General features: G+C 43.8%; 1 protein-coding gene and 1 long non-coding RNA gene across 5 annotated transcripts; both read right to left on the reverse strand.

The window, feature by feature from the left end:
• Positions 1–4,622: 4,622 nt before the first annotated feature.
• Positions 4,623–6,241, reverse strand: LOC132451225 (uncharacterized). Of its 4 annotated transcripts, none has more exons than XR_009524000.1 (4): positions 5,940–6,241; positions 5,764–5,842; positions 5,208–5,351; positions 4,623–5,029 (listed from the first exon to the last, which is right to left on the reverse strand). It is a non-coding gene; the product is annotated as an uncharacterized LOC132451225 (long non-coding RNA). The 4 variants fall into 4 exon arrangements; XR_009523999.1 differs by having other exon boundaries at positions 5,944–6,236; XR_009524001.1 differs by lacking the exon at positions 5,940–6,241 and having other exon boundaries at positions 5,208–5,328; positions 5,764–5,933.
• An 11,926-nt stretch (positions 6,242–18,167) lies between these two features.
• Positions 18,168–22,922, reverse strand: zbtb8b (zinc finger and BTB domain containing 8B). The gene is made up of 5 exons (XM_060044340.1): positions 22,801–22,922; positions 21,747–21,962; positions 19,884–20,760; positions 19,507–19,685; positions 18,168–19,212 (listed from the first exon to the last, which is right to left on the reverse strand). Exons 2-5 carry the CDS (start codon positions 21,918–21,920, stop codon positions 18,934–18,936), a joined length of 1,509 nt encoding a protein of 502 aa, XP_059900323.1. The 5' UTR covers positions 21,921–21,962; positions 22,801–22,922; the 3' UTR covers positions 18,168–18,933.

Here is a 22,922-nt window from a genome sequence, read left to right on the forward strand (position 1 = left end):
ATCGAATTCCAGGCTCCTGAGTAGCTCCGTCTCGATGGCCATGAGTGACAGCGCGCTGAGGCGCTGTTGCGTCGTTCTAAGCTCATTTTTAATTCTGGCCAGATGTGAAAATGATCGTTGCCCTTCACAATTTGTCACAGGCAGGGTCAAAAAAATACGGAGAGCTATAAAAACGCTTGGGAAAGTTGATTGCAGACCATGTTTTAAGATCATCTTCAAAAGCTTTTGAGGAGACTTATCCTGTTCGTTTTGTATGAAGCTTCTGAACTGGATTATTTCATTGGCCAAGTCGACATCTAAATCAGATGGGTATGACATGCAGAGCACTTCTGCCTGTTCACGGATACTGGTCAAATTGTCAGTTTCCATAAAGAGCACCTTCAATTTGTCCAAAACATCCCGATATGCGTCCATTCTGTGCCCCAGGCAGCTAACCAGTTTGTCAATTATGACATTGAATGTTGCTACCTGATATTGCTCTTGGCCTGTCACAGCCTGTACAGTACATTCCGCTACACTCAAACAGGGGATACTTGGTAAACGTTTCTAATTGAAACCGAGGCAACCGGCGTGCGCTGATATTGACTCATTCGCAACTTAAAGGGGCCCGCCCAAAAAAAATAAATAAATAAATAAAATAAAATCGGGCGAGTCTTGGGCCCTCTGGCTGGGCGGGGCCCTGGGCACGTGCCCATAAAACCCATTGGTTAATCCGGCCCTGCCTAGGCCTGTGACAAAATACAGATTGTTACAGTACTTGGAAAGACCATTTAAAGCAAATAGGCTGCATGAAAGAATACCATTCATCAGATGTACATTTAATTACAGACCAAAAATGAATCTTGTAGCATCAGCTGCCCATAATAGAACAATGAAACAATATAAAAATAGACAAAATATAGTACAACTCTTGTAAATAAATAATCATGTCAAGTCTTTGATGTTACAACGTCTTCCATCAGAACGGCGACAGTAAAACAGAACATTGATTTTGAACATCTGTAATTTGGCATTTTAAAACCTGCCTCCTGCACTTTTTGCAGAGATCACTGCCAATGGTCCATCAGTCCAGCAGTCCGACCAACTAAGGACAAAGGTCAGAGCGAATCATTCATGCAACAATAGCAATATGGCCGCAGTGGAAGAAACACAACAACAGAGTGATGAATATGGTAAATGGACTGCATTTATATAGTGCTCTTATCAAAAGCGCTTTACAATATTCAGTGTTTCCCCCACTGTATGGTTAAGGCGGCCACCTTTACAACAATAGGGCCCCCTCTCCTCGACCAAGACATTTTCTGGGGGAAACACTGATATTGCATGACATTCACCCACTCATGCACACATTCTCACACCGGCGGCGGAGTCAACCATGAAAGGAGACAGCCAGCTTGTCGGGGGCAGTCAGGGCGAGGTGCCTTGCTCACGGACACCTCAACACAGCCAGGAGAGGCCGGGGATCGAACGATTGATCGATCGTTGATTGGGTCTCACTTCTTCCTGACAGCTGCAGCCAGTTCTCCTATAATGTCTCGCTTCGGCTTGTAGGACATGGACATCCAACGGGACATCGAACGTCACGGGATTCCACTTGCCACCCCCACTGAAGTCACAGGCTAATGACTGAAACAACCTAATTGTGATTGCAAAAACATGCATTTGTGAAATTTGTTTTTGATGGGTCCACTCCTTAAGCCAGGGGTGTTTCTAGGTTTTATAAACATCCGGGGCTTAGCCCAGACGGAAAATGAAAATGCCAAAATGATTTCTATGCTTTATTTTGCATGAAATTCTTTTCATAATGCTTCAATAAACAAATGTGCAGTTTATTATAGCTTAAAATAGCTACCTGACTGCTGTGCTGCTTATCCCTAAATGTCTAAAGTTCCATTCAAGTTATTACAGAGTAAAATTAATACAAGTGAGACAGACTTTACACACACATCTGACTGGGGATAGGATAGGTAAATTCACTTGAGGTGGTAAAAAGGTTATGTTTTTAAACTGTTTAATCCCTTGCCAGAAGGACTATCTAGACTAGGCTAGTACTTATAAATTATAAATATTTTTACCTTTATTTTTTTTTTTTAACCCAAAAATTATATTCGGGGCTAATTAAACACAGGGTCTGCGATAAGGATGTCTGGGTTCAGGGTCTGCGTTCAGGGCCTAATCGACCAGGTAAACACGCATCCTGCCGTCCTCCTCCGAGCTCAATACATTCATGATCCAAAATCTGACCGCAGCTGACCTCAGATCTGGTGAACTGGGCTTTTATTTCCTTCACTTCATATGTTTCGACCAATCCTGTTGCTGGAGGCAGTTATTTGCAGACAAACTAGACCAGCCAATGAACATTTTAAAATGTAAATACAGACATTTCTACATAATTAAGGTGTATGAAAGCTCCCTCTGCTGGACAACAGTCTCACACCAAACTACATTTTCCGTTTGAACCAACGTAGCTACAGTGTTGTGCCTGAACGCGTTCATTGAACGATAGTTCATGAACTTGTTTATATTTTCGGCGAACGTGAACTGAACATACTGTATTACTGCCTGATGAACGTTACTGTGAACTCGTTCATTCTGGTGTCTGTGAACGGCACGCGCACTCGGTTTAACTTCGTTCAATTGGGGGGTTATTTGTTTATCAAAACGGCGGATGCGCGCGCAGAATGAGAACATTTGTTTGACCGGCTGCCATGGTTATCTCCGTGTGGTTAATTTGCAGTTGCGGTGTTGTCAGCTTAGGCCACGTTCACATCTAGCGTTTTTTGTAATAGAGAAAAGTTGAGCCTACCGTTTTTTCAACAAAAAGAAAAGCTGGCAGCGTTTTTGGCCCTAAAAGCGCCGAGAGCGTTTTTTTCTATCGCCTAGCAACTAATCCATTCTAGACCCGACGTTACTCGCCTACTACCTATCCAGGCTAGAGCCCATTAGACATGTTGTAGATCTCGACATGTTCTGTAATTAAAACTATTAATCGCTCCACCGGCACTTTCCCGAGTGATTTGTCTGCCATTGTTTCTTGTTTTGACAGTTGAGAGTTTCCTTCGTGACGAAGCGTCAATGTTCCGCTTGTGATTGGTCAGTTGCCCAAAAGACGCCTGACGTCGGCCGCTTTCTTCCTGAAAGTTGAACTTTTTTCAACGCTCCGTATGGCAGAAAAAAACGCTGGGAGAGGCGTTTAAAAAAGCGGCCGTGACTTTTTCCAGAAACGCTCTGCTACATAGGAATATAATGTAAAACGAGCGCTGGCAGATTAAAAAAAACGCTAGATGTGAACGCGGCCTTACTGTTACATTAAACTGCAATCAGAAAATGCGGTTATATGCTATAGACCCTATAGTGTCTGTGGTGTAAAGGCTGGGACGAATTAAAAAATATAAATACACTTTATGTTGAAAGTATAGACCGTCCCGATTCCCATTGAAACGAATGGCGCGGTGATTATTCTTCAAAACGAGATCTGTTAAATTGTGAAAAATGAATCAAACTGTAATCAGACAACACGGTTATATACTATAGACCCTAGAGTGTCTGTTGTATAAAGGCTGAGACGAATTTCGAATTATAAATATGTACAATCCATAACGTTAGCTCTCTGGCTCATAGCTCAGCGGACTAGAATACCTCCTAGAATCATTGCTTGTTGGCCGGAAACGGAAATGGGGGCCGTTTACGTTTGGTTGTAGTCTTTTCGCTCGGTTCTCCGACTCAACAGTAGGGCTAGAACCGAGCGAAAAGACTACAACCAAATTTGAACTACAACCAAACTAGTTCCCTTTCCGCTTCCGGCCAACGAGCAATGAGTCTTCCAACAGAAATCAATGGGATTTACAAAATGCGCTAAATGTACAATAAAACACGATAGAAACTATTTCGCTACGATGCTTGATTCAACCACTCTATTTCATCCTAGACAAATCACGAAGTGGGCTCGATGTTCAAAATACCGGAAAAAAATAATAGCTCACACAGCAACATATTGAAAAAAAGAACTATGAACTAGTTCATTTTTTGGAACTGTGAACTTGGTTCAAATCTTTGAATCATGAACGTTGAAATGAACTAGTTCATTTTAAAATTTGTGAACTGAACTTTGAACTAGTTCACGTAGAAAGTGAACTATCAGCTATAGTACATTGATGTGCGACGGGCTGGTGGATTGAACGTGTTTTAGTAGCAGAGAATGGCCTGCGGGGCAGTATGTACATTGTTAAATACATGAATAGGCTTGAATTTAGTAGTAATATGGAGGTTTCACATTTTTACAAAATGGAATATGTGAACATTGCAGAATAACAATCATGTATATTAATGTATTGCAGGAGTTTAGCTTGACATTAACCAAGTTAAAGGACAATTAAATTAACCGCAACAAGCATGTAGAAGTCAATGTGGGATTTTAATATATAAACAAAAACACTTGACAGATGTTTTAATACAATTTGTAAAGGATAGCAGAGGAAACACTGTTCCCAAATGAATCTTTTCAAAATAATAATAATGAATTTTATTTGTAATGCACTTTATATTGAGCAAACAATCTCAAAGTGCTACATAAGAAAAAAAAATAAAAATAAAAAAAATAAATAAAAAAAATAAAAAAAAATTCACCATCATTCCAAAAGCAAATGAAGAGGTTGGTGTAAAAGCAGTCCTCCCTGACCAGCTCTGTCCCTGACTCTAAACCCTGACTCTCAACCCTAACGCTAAACCCTCTGAGGGCAGGAAGACGCGCCTCCAGTGTAAAGTTTTCAACCACCGAGAAGGAAGAAAAGAGGAAGCAGTAGAAAGTAGTGAAGTAGTGAGGTTAGTGACAGACGTGAGGGAAAGGCGTGTGGAAGCACACGGTTACAGGTGGGGTCAAGAAGATCACTCCCACTGGAGGTCATTGATCCATCAGCCTCAGATGAACTGAGGGGACAGGACCAGCAGGATGTCAGGATCAGGGCGGGTTTAGCTCAGGTGTGTCTACCCCCGACCAAACAGGATCAGGTGAGGTTCAGCTCAGGTGTGTCTGCCCGGACCAAACAAGGACAATGATTAGGTTCAATATTCAAAAGATGCAACATTATCTGAACCAAAGATAAGACATTAAGGAGCAGGCAGGCTTTAGGGCGCCTTGCTCAAGGACGCATCACTGTATTCTGAGGACTTGAACCCGGCACCATTGGTTTGAGAGTTGAACCCCCTACCTAGTCCACTATGTCCAGATAATGCACATTCATGAGGAATCCTTGATGGTAGAGTTCTGGTGGTCCTCAGGATTTGCCTTCCAGATGTATGGCTTCTCCATCAGTCCTCCAGATTCCTGGTCTGGTTACAAACGTAATTGGTCTCTAATGTAAGGTAACAAACAGTAGTAGTTTGTTTATAATGTAAGGTAACAAACACAGTAGTAGTTGGGCTCTAATATCAGGTAACAAACACAGTAGTAGTTGGGCTCTAATGTAAAGTAACAAACACAGTAGTAGTTTGTCTCGAATGTAAGGTAACAAACACAGGAGTAGTTGGGCTCTAATGCAAGGTAACAAACACAGGAGTAGTTTGCTCTAATATCAGGTAACAAACACAGGAGTAGTTTGCTCTAATGTAAGGTCACAAACACAGGAGTAGTTGGGCTCTAATGGTGCGTAACAAAGTAGCAGCTGTAGTTTGGTAAACAACCACAATAGTATGCTTGTAACTTGTACTGGACAAACTAATCCTGCGTTACAACAAGTCCACTCTGTTTATTTTAGGCAAACTTACGAGGATCCTGGTTGGTGGAGTGATGTCGTCCTCCAGAGTCTTGGCTCCTCCATCAGCTCTCCTCAGCCAGAGTCCTGGTCTGGAACAAGCGAGTCTGGCCCCAAAGTCTGGTAACAAACATGTAGTTTGTCTTATTTTTAAGCCCTTTATTTCCAGTTTGTTTGGTTAATACAAACTTACAATCCTTGTTGGTAGAGTGATGGTCATCCTCCAGATTCACGGCTCCCCTACCAGCTCGCCTCCGCTCCAGAAACACGTTCTAGTAAGAAAACACAGCGGTAGTTGGTTAACGCATGTCAAAGTAACAGCTGTATTTTGCCCTTTAAGTCAACCATGTAAGTAAATACAAAAAGAGGAATCCTTGTTGGTCGATTCCTAGTCTGGCTCATATGACTCTTGCATAACGCCCGTATGAATTAACTCACAGCTTGGCACAGATTTAAAGTCATAAAGATGATCAAAACCAGACCTAAGCTACCGTGGATTTTAGTGTTTCAGATGAGCTTGGTGATGGTTACCCTATGGTCCGGTGCTGCAGGCCCCTGGTCTCCAGCCCCAGTCTCCGGTCCACCCTGGCACAACAAGCCTCCGGTCTCCAGCCTCTCAGCCTCGCCTTTCAGCTACAGCAGCAGGTTTATATCAGCATTTGCCCAACAATAAACTTATTTGACTCATCCGAAACAGAGTTACACAATTAATTGAACTATTATTTTATAACTCAAGGCCAGAAAAGACTTGAGACCAGACATGAGCATCCCGTTTTTGGGAATGAAGACAGCAGTCCACAAGTTTAAAGAAGTGGTTCAGGCCATGCATTGAAACTGACCTGAGAAGACTCTACTCACACAGAGCACTGACCTGTTCTGGAGGACTTCTGACAGGAGGTGGAGGTCTGGCTCTGGGTGAGGAGGTGGAGGTCTGGCTCTGGGTGAGGAGGTGGAGGTCTGGCTCTGGGTGAGGAGGTGGAGGTCTGGCTCTGGGTGAGGAGGTGGAGGTCTGGCTCTGGGTGAGGAGGCAGACACCTTGGGACAAACTACACGTTACCTTTTTAACCTTTTACAGTTCTACAGTATCTTCTACTGTAACATGTGGGAATGACGGCCATTATTTTAGCTTTGATATTATCCAGTTGGTAACTCTGCACCAAAGTCGTTGTTTAACGTCATTCCATTGGGTAGGGTTTAACTTCTGTGGCAATTAATGACAGCAGATATTTAGAACGTACAAAAGCTGAAGTAACAAAGAACACTAAGCAGTATCGATATTAAATCAAATATACTCAGCCATATTCAGGTGCTGGGTTCCGTTGAAGAAATGTCAAATTATCTTCCACCTTGAAATGATTTTTAGCCTTCCCTGATGTCAAAAATGGGCCCGCAAGTAGAACGCTGTTTTGTACGCAGTGAGAGTCCCGCAACGTCATCGTGGTTAAAAGTACGGCGCAACCATCGGAAATTATCAACATATTGTACGAAGTACGTCTCAGTATGTATTTAATATCAAACTTTTGTTGTTTAAGATAGGGGCAACAATTCCCAATGGAAAATGACTGAAAAATAGTTTCTGTTGGCAACGCCTCGAGGTTAATCAAATACAATCCAGAACGTTCTGCCAGATTCCCTCAGGGGACTCCCTTCAAACTAACTGCCAGGTGGTTTCTTATGGTTGTCAAGACTACAACGTTCTATGCTAACCATTGGGACTAAATCAAGTGACCGCACTCAGAACCTTCCACGGCGGGAAGCACAAACCGTCCGACTGGAATACGAACATTCCGGCCGGAACCAACCAAAGAAAAAACCAAACCAGCGCCTCACCTTGAGCTGAACGGAGGAAGATCCTGAAGTCCAGCGATGGTCTTCATTAAAACACAGCCAACAGACTTACCTTGAGGAGATCTGTTTGTTGCTGTTGGTCATTAATACTATTCAGTGTACCTTTAGATTATTATGCACCCAGTGTGTACAAGTTATATCACTCAAAACCATACGAAGAACCAAACTACCCAACTACCAAACTAATCCTGCGTTACAACAAGTCCACTTTGTTTATTTTAGGCAAACTTACGAGGATCCTGGTTGGTGGAGTGATGTCGTCCTCCAGAGTCTTGGCTCCTCCATCAGCTCTCCTCAGCCAGAGTCCTGGTCTGGAACAAGCGAGTCTGGCCCCAAAGTCTGGTAACAAACATGTAGTTTGTCTTATTTTTAAGCCCTTTATTTCCAGTTTGTTTAGTTAATACAAACTTACAATCCTTGTTGGTAGAGTGATGGTCATCCTCCAGATTCACGGCTCCCCTACCAGCTCGCCTCCGCTCCAGAAACACGTTCTAGTAAGAAAACAGCGGTAGTTGGTTAACGCATGTCAAAGTAACAGCTGTATTTTGCCCTTTAAGTCAACCATGTAAGTAAATACAAAAAGAGGAATCCTTGTTGGTCGATTCCTAGTCTGGCTCATATGACTCTTGCATAACGCCCGTATGAATTAACTCACAGCTTGGCACAGCTTTAAAGTCATAAAGATGATCAAAACCAGACCTAAGCTACCGTGGATTTTAGTGTTTCAGATGAGCTTGGTGATGGTTACCCTATGGTCCGGTGCTGCAGGCCCCTGGTCTCCAGCCCCAGTCTCCGGTCCACCCTGGCACCACAAGCCTCCGGTCCCCAGCCTCTCAGCCTCGCCTTTCAGCTACAGCAGCAGGTTTATATCAGCATTTGCCCAACAATAAACTTATTTGACTCATCCGAAACAGAGTTACACAATTAATTGAACTATTATTTTATAACTCAAGGCCAGAAAAGACTTGAGACCAGACATGAGCATCCCGTTTTTGGGAATGAAGACAGCAGTCCACAAGTTTAAAGAAGTGGTTCAGGCCATGCATTGAAACTGACCTTAGAAGACTCTACTCACACAGAGCACTGACCTGTTCTGGAGGACTTCTGACAGGAGGTGGAGGTCTGGCTCTGGGTGAGGAGGTGGAGGTCTGGCTCTGGGTGAGGAGGTGGAGGTCTGGCTCTGGGTGAGGAGGTGGAGGTCTGGCTCTGGGTGAGGAGGTGGAGGTCTGGCTCTGGGTGAGGAGGCAGACACCTTGGGACAAACTACACGTTACCTTTTTAACCTTGTACAGTTCTACAGTATCTTCTACTGTAACATGTGGGAATGACGGCCATTATTTTAGCTTTGATATTATCCAGTTGGTAACTCGGCACCAAAGTCGTTGTTTAACGTCATTCCATTGGGTAGGGTTTAACTTCTGTGGCAATTAATGACAGCAGATATTTAGAACGTACAAAAGCTGAAGTAACAAAGAACACTAAGCAGTATCGATATTAAATCAAATATACTCAGCCATATTCAGGTGCTGGGTTCCGTTGAAGAAATGTCTAATTATCTTCCACCTTGAAATGATTTTCAGCCTTCCCTGATGTCAAAAATGGGCCCGCAAGTAGAACGCCGTTTTGTACGCAGTGAGAGTCCCGCAACGTCATTGTGGTTAAAAGTACGGCGCAACCATCGGAAATTATCAACATAATTTACGAAGTACGTCTCAGTATGCATTTAATATCAAACTTTAGTTGTTTAAGATAGGGGCAACAATTCCCAATGGAAAACGACTGAAAAATAGTTTGTTGGCAACGCCTCGAGGTTACTCAAATACAATCCAGAACGTTCTGCCAGATTCCCTCAGGGGACTCCCTTCAAACTAACTGCCAGGTGGTTTCTTATGGTTGTCAAGACTACAACGTTCTATGCTAACCATTGGGACTAAATCAAGTGACCGCACTCGGAACCTTCCACGGCGGGAAGCACAAACCGTCCGACTGGAATACGAACATTCCGGCCGGAACCAACCAAAGAAAAAGCCGAACCAGCGCCTCACCTTGAGCTGAACGGAGGAAGATCCTGAAGTCCAGCGATGGTCTTCATTAAAACACAGCCAACAGACTTACCTTGAGGAGATCTGTTTGTTGCTGTTGGTCATTAATACTATTCAGTGTACCTTTACATTATTATGCACCCAGTGTGTACAAGTTATATCACTCAAAACCATACGAAGAACCAAACTACCATGTACGTCCCACAACAACTTTAAACCTAAAATCCAGGAATCATTCAATACATAACCGTGTCTACATTTTACAATTATCTAGATTATTCAGGGTACAAACCATACAGAGCAAATCTAAACGTTGAGCTCACAGAGAGCCGACCATTGCCCTGCAACGTCACCCTGACCGCCTCATCACCAACAGCAAATCATGCCAGCCAGCCAACACATGTACAGCTCCAGTGAGAAGTGGGCATCTGAGTGAAAGGACTGTCCATAATAAAAAGAAGCCCAATTCCTGAACTATCCAACCATCTTCATGGCTTAAAGATTTACAGACTTGACATTCCATTGTGTTCTAATCACCTTAGTCTGCTCCCTCGTTACTTATAAAACTCTACATCTCCATCACTAGAGTGTTGCATTCTACTCATGGGGGTGCGGTCTGAGTGAGCAGAGATGCATGCTGGGATACAGTGCCGTCTGAAGTCTTCAGTTCCATAGACACGCCCCTCAGGAGAAACCAAGTGTTTGAGAATCTGTCGTGACATTAGTTACATGAGCTGGAATATCCTTCAAGATGGCGCCAGGATTCTCAGAGGAGAAAGGCCAAGAGGAAGATGTGTGGGTTCTTCCTCGCAGCCAGTGGAACACAACAACGGTCTTCAGAGTACCATGGAACACTTTGAAACATTCTCCTCTTTACACCTTGAAGCCCCAGTGAAGGTTTCCTTACCTCCTCAGCTGAAGAGCACAACTTCAGCTTGCAGAGCGCTCTAGCTGGAGTTCCCGGATTGGTTCTGATTTAAGGGAACCAATCGTTCAGCTAGTCCTGTCCGAAACAATTACAGTTCAGCCTGAGAAGACGTGCAACTGAGAGCAAGACAAGATCCACAGGGCTCTCCATCAATCCAGCCAGGTAGGAAGAGCCGTCTCATTACAGGTCTGAAGGTCATCTTGAATATCCATTTAGGTCCCTTTCCAACGTCAGACTCTCCTTGTGGAATTCCTTTTGGTGTCCATCCTCCATTGATCCTGATTGGTGTAGTCCTAGTTTGAAGTCACTGATCTGAACACGCCCCTGGCATCCTTTTACACTTGAGTTGGATCCTCTCCTTACTGCCCAGTGTGTTGGATCTCGCTCAGGGCTCTTCATGTCTACTGGAGGTCCTTAAGTAAACTTGTGGCCGTCCATCCGGTATGATTTAGTTGACCATTCCAATATCCCAAGCCAATCACACAGACCCCCCGTATGAACATTATCACTGTCAAAGCAAGCCGGACACGCACACAGAACCCAGGAAAGGCACGTAGAAACCCATGCCAGGTGTGAGTGGGAGACACACACACACACACACGCGCACACACGCACAGTAGAACCCTACCGATGTTAAAAAAAATCTTCCATCTCATGACACACACACACACACACACACACACACACACACACACACACACACACAACTGAGCCATAAAAGGCCAAACAATCATGCAGGGTAAAAACCTCAAACCCCCCCCAAGCTCTCCTGCCAGGGCACCCATAACCGAACAACCAATGTCTCCAGAGACGTAAATTATGTACAACATTCTTCAGTGGCGTCCCACATTGGTGATGGATTATGCATGGCGTCTCCAAAATGTGTCCCAGGTTGATTCAACATCTCAGAAGTCATGTCTTTGAAGTCCAGTGGTTTCCTGAATGAGGGGCCTTCACAGATGCAAACGGTGCAGCTTTAGTCAGCCTGAGGACAGGAAGGAGATCATCTGTTCAGAAGACCACCCAGTGGAGGGGGGTGGCTCTTGAGGAGCAGGATCCATATGGGGATGGCCCCAAATAAGACCTTCTTGGAAATGAAACTGTTCCTGAGGAGTCACGATGCCTGGAGGGGACTGTTGAATGTGTTCCATGGTTCTGTGTCAGACTGAAGTTGTGTTTTAGTCGTTGAGATGAGGAGCCCCCTCATCTCCCCCTGGTGTTTCTCCTACTGAATCCCTGTCTCCATCTTTAAGAACATTCCAGTCCATGTAACTGACGACACGACAGGTTTCTCAAACACTCGGTTTCCCCTGAGGGGGCGTGTCTACGGACCTGTAGACTCGAGACAGCCCTGTACCCCAGTATGCACCTCTGCTCACTCAGACCACACAGAGCAGAGCTCAGGAGAGTAGAATGAAAGAAGACTGAAGATATCAGAACCCAACCCATTACTCCAGCTTACAACAATAACTTGGAGCCTGTAACCATTTTAACAAATCATTAAAACCAACATAAACCAAACGCCTAAGTAACCCATGAACCAATAAAACATCCTTACTACTCAGATCAACTTTCAGGTAACAGGTTAACTCACCAGGAAGCCAAAATACATCAATGTGCCCAAGAGTAATGAGAAATTAATGACTTACAGTTTGCAGTTATGCCTCATGGTTAAGTTTGAGATACTCACAGAACTGCAGTTAAATATCCATGATAGACCTTTGAAGGAAGGAACAGTTTACTCATGGTTCAAATTTCAAATGAGTTAAACCACCACAATCCCAGATTTCCTTCACACATTACCAGTGATTTATATTCAACACAGTGGAGGCTTCTTCATTGAGGAAAGGGAGGAAGATCCTTCTTAACATTGTTGAGAATAAAAAAAATACAGATTTCCCAGACTACTGTAATGAATTAATGCCCTTAAATATGACTACTTTAATGCCTTTGAATATATAATGTTAGTTTCCCTGGGTAAAGGGACATTAGCACCCCCTATCGCCTTTTGACAATTACTTCAGGGAGGGAGGTCCTCCCTCAGCCTCCGTTGACTCCTGTTTGACTCCCATTCATTACCCAGAAAGTACTGGCGACCGGTGAATAACATTGGTTTCAATGGGAGCGAGGAGGAAAGTCCTCCTCTGAGTGGGTGTGACCTTACAGGCGTCTGATTCGCGCAAAAATCTAGTCGCGCTGCGCTATGAACCAATAAGCAGGATCTCTGGCTGGTGAGCAGTGTTGCCAGATTTCCCACCCAATTGGGCTACTATTAACCACGTTAGGCTGGGGAAATTATCATTGGGCGGGATATTTGCCCAATCTGGCAACGCTGTCGATAACAAACCCGCTCTGCCTGCATTGCCGCTCATGAGACGCAAAGCAGGTGAAATCATCTGAAGGATAACGAAATTCTAACATTTGCGAATAAAGTATACAATGGAAACATTGGAAACAGAGGACATTGTTCATGTTTAATTACACAAAGCATTCCGTTCAGTGAGTTACAGTGCTAAGTTAGCGACCAAAGAAAAAGGTAGACCACGTCAGTGTTGTGGGTGCTACATGGTTTGCTAGGTACTCATGGCTTACTGGTAGCATTACTAGCAATCAACTGTATTGCTGGCCCCGTTTGCTAATGAATAATGGCAAATCTCCAGCGTGGGCCGTTCATGGTTTCCCTGATGTGAAAAATCTTGATAGGGCAACCAAACGCCACGACTTGTCAAGTTCACGTTGGTGCTATGCGACTTTCCTTGCTAGGCACCATGCCTATAGATCAGGTTGAATCTAGAATAATATTCTCGTTCTTTTACTAGTTTGTTACTCTGACCGTTCTGTTTGATATTGTGGAAAGGGTGAATGATTCAGAGCATGATGCATTTTAAATGACATCACTTTTGGTCAGTCTTTTCTTAAAACAATTGTTACTGAAAATAAACATAGCTAAATTACAACCAATAACTTCAGTCATTGAGGGCAAAAATAGGCCCAGATTTTTTTAATTACTTTTACAAATCAAGAGTATGCCTGATTTGAAAATTGGGCTTTGCATCCTTTCCTACTGTCCTTTTAAAATGTAGACCATTTCAAAGACATGCTGCCCACCAGCTTTCAAATTACAGTGATACCACTGGTGGCTTTGTATCAAATTTATTCACATAACTAGCCCTCCATACTATTTTGTAGTTCACCAAAACACCCTGAAACAACTCGAGTCTCACATTCTTATGCCACCATACATCAACAGTGCAAGCAGGCCAATGGCAACCAAGCACGCAGTCCTTCCTCCCTCACTTTTAAAAACTACCAGCCGCCACTGATTCAACATACAAGTCCCGTCAGTTGTGCTTTGCCACAATTCTACTCACATCAGGTTCAGATGCGATGCTCCTCTTTACTTCAAAAAGTCTTTAACCTGTGAAACTGGAAGAGATGTTAAATAAGTCACTACAGACCACAACAGTACACAAACAAATGTACTGTCCGGTTCCCTTTTAAGTGAAACGCACCAGATGCAACCAATTAACTAATTAAGAAAACCACCTGGCAGGCGAGCTGCAGGTTCGGCACCCTGTGGTCTTCTTGGTAACAGTGAGAGGCTATTTCAGCTCTGTGTTTGATCTTAAATGACCTCCCTCATTTTAATTAAAGGGATGAGTCTGATTTGACTGATTTAGATTCAACGAAAAAAGAATTCATTCAATTCACCTTACTGTGTGCGCGAGTCTGTGTGTGTGTGTGTGTATGTGTGTGTGTGTGTGTGTGAGTGTGAGAAGGAAGCTTTCATCAAAAAGACCAGAGAAACTCATTCACTGGTTAAACTGGAGTCATCGCCTACCACCACACATGTTAACACACACACACACAAACCATACAGACACACACAATACACCATAGAGTCACACCATATGCACGCACACACCAGATACACACACCAGATTCACACACAATATTGATACACACAACATATAGATACAAACCATATGCACACACAAACGACAGATACAAACCATGTATATATATACACGCACACACCATAGGTATACACCATATAGATACGCACACACCATAGTTACACACCATATGGATACACACCATAAAGATAAACACACCAAATAAGACACACACCAAAGATTACCCCCCCCCCACACACACACACACACACACACACACACACACACACACACACACACACGATACACTCCATACAGTTCTGGTCACTAAATACTACTCCTTCTCTCTTCTCCTTCTCCCCTCTAATCCTTTTCTCCTCTCCTTCCGTCTCTCTTCCACGCATATCACATTTTTATTGCCTCTACTCAAGAGAATAGATTTGGGTGGGGATTTCTAGGTTTCATAAACATCCGGGGCTTAACCCAGAGTGAAAATGAAAATGTTGCGCTCCAAATTTATGTGTATGCTTTATTGTGCATGCAAACTTTTTCATAATGCTTTATCTAAATAAACGAAATACGCGGTTTATTATAGCTTTAAATAGCTACCTGACCGCTATGCTATCCCCAAATGTCTAAAGTTCCATTCAAGTTATTGCAAATGAATACAAGTGAGGCAGACCTTACACATGTACACATTTTTATGAATAGGCCTATATAGATATATACATATTTTTTTTTTTCAAAGATCATATTCGGGGCTAATTAAATAACATCCGAGGCTTTATCCCCGAATAAAACACACCACTGCCTTAAGCTAACGTATTTATCCACGATAGCAGACACTTTAAATAATAGTTATAATTACATGCAACTTATTTCAAATTTCAAATAGCATACTAGATACATACAATTATATATAAAGAAATATATACGAAAATGAAATGGCTAAAGTTAATGCAAAATTATAATGTAGTCGAGTACAAACTCTCATTGCAGTCTTTGGAAGTTAATTCTGACTGATATACTGTTATCTTCCACAGCATGACATAACACATCTCAGGAAGTGGTGGTGCTCCACTTTGTTGGAGAATCTTCATACTGAAGGGTATAGTTCTTCTGTAGCAGATGTGCTGTGAATTCCAATGTTAACACAACCGTACCAATTTTTTATTGGTTTGTTTGAAGAGAAGAGCAGAAAATAAAATTGATAATAATGGATACCAATTCCAAGAAACATTATTTGAATCTAAATGAAATCATATATTGATGGTTATTAAGCACACAATATACATCGCAAGAAAATAAAAATGCAGACGTTTTTTGCAAAGCAAACAATTTCTGTTTCATTTGTCTCGTGAAGTCGTTCCCCATTTTGTTATACTTTTCCATCATTGCCAGTACGTTTTTTTTTTATGATATCAATATTAATTTAAACAAAAATAAATAAATATAAAGAGAAAAGTCTACTCTCTCTAGTTTTCAATTCAATCCTGTTATTTGTTAGTTTTAATCCGACTGTACATTACTTTGAAAGGATGAACCTCAGTTTTGTGATTTAGAACTCACTTGACCTCCCTCCCAGCGGTCCACGGTGCAATGTTTTTTTTCACCACTGGGATGCTGATGGCGTTACCCGCCTATACATTTTTTTCCTTTGGCGGCCCTCAGTCAAATTTTGGGTTCCTAAATTGGCCCTCAGCTGTCAAAACTCTGAGAACCCCTGTTGTAGACCAACCTCGGAAAACTGTAGTTCCACCATAGAAACGCTAGAGGTCAGCAATACTCCCCGTCGCGCAATGACGTTGGTTAGGAAAAGTGGAGTTGAATTCATTTTAAACAGCGCTGTCTTTTCCTATGTTTGAAAGGAAGCACATTTTCATCTCTCCTTGACCCGATGACGTTTTCCACAAAGGTTAAGCAAAGGATAGGAGATTTGACTATTCGTAGAGGAATAGGGACACATCTAAGGAGTCTCACCGCGTCCGCCATCTTGTCGTCACGTGACAGCACTTGGACGTTGGATGTCCATGTACTACAGCAGGGCTATTCAACCTCCTTAACAAGTGGGCCGAAAAGGAAAACCACTGGGGGTTCATGGGCCACACAGAGTAAAACTACGTGAATGAATCGCTACAAATAAATCGTACTTAAAGTAGTGTTAACTTAATATATATAGTACTACTACATGGAATAAACTTGTCAGAAGCATTCCTTCCTTCTTCACTTTTAATCGTATCATTATGAAAGATTTTGTTCTCACATATTTTGGACACGTATTTAGAATTCAACAATGTTGTTTGAATCACCACAAAACAGAACTACTGTACATATGAGACATTTTGAGCCAGTGAGTCAGTGAGAAAGATTGCACTGCCTTGTTTGCCTGGTTTGGCTCATCCTGAGACACTCATGCAGCTTCTCATAGGTCATGGAGCAACGTGCACTTGTTCTGATGGCATTCATATGAGAAAAGCTAGACTCACACGTATCTCTTGAGCCAAACATTGTCAGAATAAGTGATGCCAGTTCCTGATTGTGGGGTACTGATACTGGCTAGTATCTCCGGCTACACACAGAAACCTGATTTGCATGCAACTATATTTCTCCTTTATTTAATTTATTTTTTGCATGCAACCTCTTGCAGGCCAGAAAAAAATTAAGAGGGGCCGCATTTGGCCCACGGGCCGCTAGTTGAATAGGCCTGTCCTACAGGCTGCAGCGAGACCTTACTCAGTTCTCCTACCAGGTCCCTGTGTGGACCAACGTCCACAGAGTTCCAGTTCCAAGATGTTGGTGAAGGCCAGTTAGTGAACCCGTCATGGTGCGTCGATGTAAACACCACATACCTGAACAAAGACAACAAAGGACATGCATCAGCCCCTCGTGCATTAAATCCCCAAATCTCTACCCTCACGTTTATCAACAACATAAGTATGCTTTATTACGGACAATTACTCCCAAAATTATGCTTTTTTTTTTATGTTGTCTCTCAGGTTTAATCAAACAAATCGATGGATTGGCATGTGTAAACAGTCAGATGACTCAGGGCTATTATATTAAAACGCTAGAGTACTCACTTGACACCAGACGCTTCCAATATTTCGGCCCAACCGTTGGGGTCAAAGAATTCTGCATGAAACTCTTTTGCAAAGTCTGCGTATTGGAAGTTAGGTGGGTAGTTTTTGCGCATGAACTCAATTTCTTGTTGATATTTTAAACCCTTCCACCAATACCTGAACCATTCACTGAACCTCCCAAAACCAGGGACAGAGAATACCCCCCAATGAATAAAAATACAGAATTGTCAAACCATTGCGGTAGGGGTCTTGCATCCAGACTTTCCCAATCGTCCGTGTATCGCGCTCCGCATCCAAGCGCAAACACAAGAAGGGTCGCTATTTGAACTATACAGAATTCAGTCCCGCTGCTATGATGTAGTATCCTAACCAGTGACCTGCCCAACCTCCATAAGAAAAATTTGTTAAACAGGAACTGATAATTCTATTCAACACAGAGCGATGGTGGCTGCAGAGGAATAACCCACCGCGCTTATTTGTTTAAGAAAATAAATTGATGGAAGCGGTCGCCAGCTTCATTATCTAGACCTTATTAATATAGGCCTGTGACAAAATACCGATTGTTACAGTACTTTTGGAAAGACCATTTATAGCAAATAGGCTACATGAAAGAATACCATTCCTAGCATCAGATGTACATTTAATTACAGACCAAAAATGAATCTTGTAGCATCAGCTGCCCATAATAGAACAATAAAAGAATATAAAAATAGACAAAATATAGTACAACTCTTGTAAATAAATAATCATATCAAGTCTTTGATGTTACAACGTCTTCCATCAGAACGGCCACAGTAAAACAGAACATTGATTTTGAACATCTGTAATTTGGCATTTTAAAACCTGCCTCCTGCACTTTTTGCAGAGATCACTGCCAATGGTCCATCAGTCCACCAGTCCGACCAACTAAGGACAAAGGTCAGAGCGAATCATTCATGGAACAATAGCAATATGGGCCGCAGTGGAAGAAACACAACAACAGAGTGATGAATATGGTAAATGGACTGCATTTATATAGTGCTCTTATCAAAAGCGCTTTACAATATTCAGTGTTTCCCCCACTGTATGGTTAAGGCGGCCACCTTTACAACAATAGGGCCCCCTCTCCTCGACCGCCTTGAGTAAGAATTTTTTTGGGGGAAACACTGATATTGCATGACATTCACCCACTCATGCACACATTTTCACACCGGCGGCGGAGTCAACCATGAAAGGAGACAGCCAGCTTGTCGGGAGCAGTCAGGGTGAGGTGCCTTGCTCACGGACACCTCAACACAGCCAGGAGAGGCCGGGGATCGAACTAGCAACCTTGCAGTTACCAGCCAACCCGCTCTCCCTCATGAGCTACTGCCACCCGCCCGATGAACTTTTGGGTGGGGTCACGTGAAGCTACATCCCCACCGGACCAGGCATCTGTTTCTCCCCCAGTCCCTCGACCCGGCCCTCCTCCACGTCGTCCATGAAACTGGACCAGTAGGTGCCGCCGTCCCCTCTCTCGGCCCTGGGGCCGGTAGCCGGCTGTGCGGGGCCCGAGGCGGGGTCGTGGCGGACGGTGCCAGAGCTGCAGTCGTTGCAGACGCCGAAGCGCTTCAGGCTCTCCGTGATGTCACCCCCTTCGAAGGCTCTCCTGCAGCTCTTGCACACGAGCGGCATGTAGTGACGGTGACGCTTTATGTATGGGGGGGGGGGGGGGGGAAGAGACGAAGGCAGGTGGCATTAATTAAATGAGTGTAGGCCGATGCTGGACCCCTAGTGGGACAATCCACTGCAATTGAAACTAAACACACCAAGGGAATGAATTGGCTATTAATGCATTTTGTCTTCCATGTTAAAATGTCATCGTTGAGAGTATACGACTGCCGCATTACATTACATCCACAGGCATAGATTATTGTAAAGATAAACTAACAGGAATACTGCCCCCAGCTCTGTAAAGCTCAGACACATACACAATGAACTTACACAGAGGGCGTGGTTGCGCATATGCTCCTGCCTGGTGAACCTCTTGCCACAGATGGGGCAGGGGAAGGGCCTCTCTCCCGTGTGGCAGCGGATGTGTCTCGTCAGAATGCCCTTCTGCTTGGCCGTGTACGGGCAAAAAGGACACTTGTGGAGTTTTACTGGCATTAACATGCAGTCGCCTGTAGAGGGAGACAGAGGCCAGTAGGGAGATCTCAAAAACCCAGAAAAAGAAAAATGCAAGAACGTATACAGAACAAACAGTGAACACCAGTCCACTTGTTCCGATATGTTCATGTTCTGAGCTAAGCAATGGCTTCAGTCTTGATTCTTACATACAGGTAATAAAAAAACAACATCATCATTTTCAAAAATTTTACCTGTGTCCTCGATAAACCAGTCCGACTGTATTCCCATTACGGACGCTCCTTCCATCCCCAGGCCCTCGTCCAGCCTGCCTCCGTCGATGGCAGCGTCCAGGCCATGGGTAAAGCGCTGGCCCAGGTTCCCCCTGTCCCTTATCGGACTGGAGCCTTCGCTTCTGGCCAGCGAGTCTGTGAAGTGTCTCCCGTTGAGGTAGCCCCCGTGTCCAAAGGGCGAGCGTTCGTTGCCGGCGCAGGGGCTAGCTGGGAGCAGCCTGCCGTGGTCTGGATGAGTGACCCCAGGATACAAGCCCAGCTCTTTGGTGTCGGGGGACTCCCCCATCTCCTCGTCCGGGTCGTACTCGATTTTGGGGTTCAGGAGTTCGGGGGTCAATCCGGCAGAAGAAGAGGAGGACTGGGTGGCCAGATCGACGTGTCCCTTTGATCCCTCCCCCGCCGATAAAAAGCTGCCCCTCAAGCTACAGCTGCCCTGCGGGGTCTTGCTGGGTCCTGGGGGTGGGGGCGAACGCTCCGCGGAGGGCGCTCTCACTGAGACCACAGACTCAGAACCCGAGCCCCTGTCCGCCTCTGCCCCCGCCCGCGAGACGGACTCCAGGGACTCTGTGGGGGCGACGCTGTCGGCGGGCGCCTCTCGACTCTCCGGCTCCTTGACCACCTCCTTCTCCTTGTTGCATATGTCCAGGGACGAGCGGATGTACTCCTTGCAGAAGTTCACCAGGTCCGTCATCTGCAGGTAGCTGGCCGCCGACATGACCTCGATGACGTTGCCTCTGTTGAGGGCCAAGCGGCCCGAGTAAAGGAAGTCCAGGATGATGGAGAAGGCGTCGGCCGTGACTATGTCCAGAGAGGCAGTGCTGTGGAGTTGCCCTGTGTCCTATAGAGATGCAACATTGACAGCTCACGTCAGGCTTATTGGACTGATGTGTCACATTTACCAATTAAATAAGGCTTTTGATAACGTGCATATTTAGCATGTCATACAGTCAAATATAAAAGTCAAATAAGAATACACTTTAAGGCCTTTGCATGCTTAACCAATGGTTGAGAGCTGTGATTGGGGATTCGGCACAATGTTTTGTTTTCGTCCTGCTGTTTTAAAGGTCATCCCTGTGAAGACTGCTGGCCCTAGAAGTATGGTGTGCTAAGCTGACAGGGGATCAGCTATCCCATTATACGTAAATTTACATGAAGTCATTTAGCCGATACTTTTATCAAACAGGACATACAAGCGCTGTTCACAATAATCAAAGCAAACAATCAAAATGGGAGTGCAGAGTAGCCATATAAAGCAGAGATACTAGGATAGTCAACTTTAATCAAGCTTTCTTGGACAACATCTTTCACTGTTGAACACAAGTTCTGGACCAAAGTCGGTAAACAACATAGTTTTTTTCTTGTGGCCTCATAGGCAACTCAACGGCTGTGTGTCCAGATGTGTTAATCATTATTCCTTCTGCTTCGACTTTGTGCTTTGGCAACAAAACAAGCAACACCCATTAGAGGAGTGGCAGCAACACCCCGATTAACGATCCATTTACACGAAAGAACTAATAGAAGAGCCCATGGGTCTATAAAGTGTGATCACAGGGTTCGCATTGGCATCGGGGAACTGTATTGTCTGAGGGTGAAGATCAGGTCAACTCACTAAACATGCTGTGAAGAGTAAATGTTCCTTTGATACAGGCTAAAACGCAAACATTTTCCAGCATTAATATGGTCAACAAAAACTGAGTCTCTCCCTTTTCCTGTGTGAGTGTGAACCCTTGTAGCCCTAACAGTGGAGACGTGGAGGTTCATAAATACTGAATCCATGACGACAATGACAACGAACCTGTGGTCTCTTAACCAGCCAAATCTCACCTGCAAATAATGCACCAGAAGAGCACGGAAGTAGCCGCTCCCAGCAAACAGCACGTTGCGGTGAGCCTTGAATACCCGTCCCTCCACCAGGATGCTACAGTCACAGAAGTAGTCTCTCTTGCGCTGCTCGTTCAGTTCCCGCAGCAGCTTGGCCAGGTAGCAAGGCACTTCCATGCCGGCGGCCTGGCGCAGCAAGTGTGCGGGAAGATCCGTTGGCTGGATTAAACAGAACAGCGCATTTTACGATATAGCTGATGATAAGATTAGAAAAGGCTAAAGTGCTTCATTGAGCGCCATGGGGGCCAAAACAACAGTTGTACAGAGCAGCCGAGTAATATTAAGGTAAATTAAGTTATACGTACAAAACTATATATTGAAATTTATAGTGTTTATAGCAATGTAGGAAATGTGTTATAAATAGAGAACAACATACTGAATAGGAAGTAATCAATAGCCTATCAAGCAGAAGGCGATACTGCCTGCCTACCCATTGCATATGCTGTTAGGTGCTGACCACACACTTCAATAGTAAAGCATGCCGTTTGTTTTTCTACATGTGGCCATATCTGCTTCCTATGTCTCCTTTGGTATAAAAGATCATAAAACACTCCTAACCGTTTGATCATTTTAAAAGAGAGGAGCAGTAATGTTTGTATGTACAATGCGGGTCGACACCCAGTCTCCTTTTTTGTGGACCTTAAAATTGAAGACAGACTCCTTATTTTCCTTCCCTATATTTCCAGAAAATGTGCAGCAATCAACTTGTGGATTAAAACAATCTAGCAATATAGAACATGTTCATAAATGGAAAGAATAGAGAGACGTATGCTTAATATAAGCCATGCCAAACACTGTTGTTGTCCCAAAGTGTCATTTCTGCTAACGGCTTAGCGGAAGATGCTTCGCAAAATAGGGAAGAAACATAAATATTGAAGAGAAATGGGAATCTGTCACTTCTAATATAAGGAGCATGATTACTATGAAACATAAAATATTTACGATAATATGGTAAGCATGGACTATGGTTACGTTAGATCACAAAATAAACCATTACCACGCTGAAGCTTGACCACCGGGACTAGCGACTTCCGTTTTCGTCATTACTCAACGGTGTGAGTGGTCCAATCAGAAACGGGAAATAAATATGGTTGAGAGACAAGTATGTTGTATATACCG

Source organism: Gadus macrocephalus, chromosome 22 (genome assembly GCF_031168955.1).
Source record: "Gadus macrocephalus chromosome 22, ASM3116895v1".
NCBI classification, from domain to species: Eukaryota; Metazoa; Chordata; class Actinopteri; order Gadiformes; family Gadidae; genus Gadus; species Gadus macrocephalus.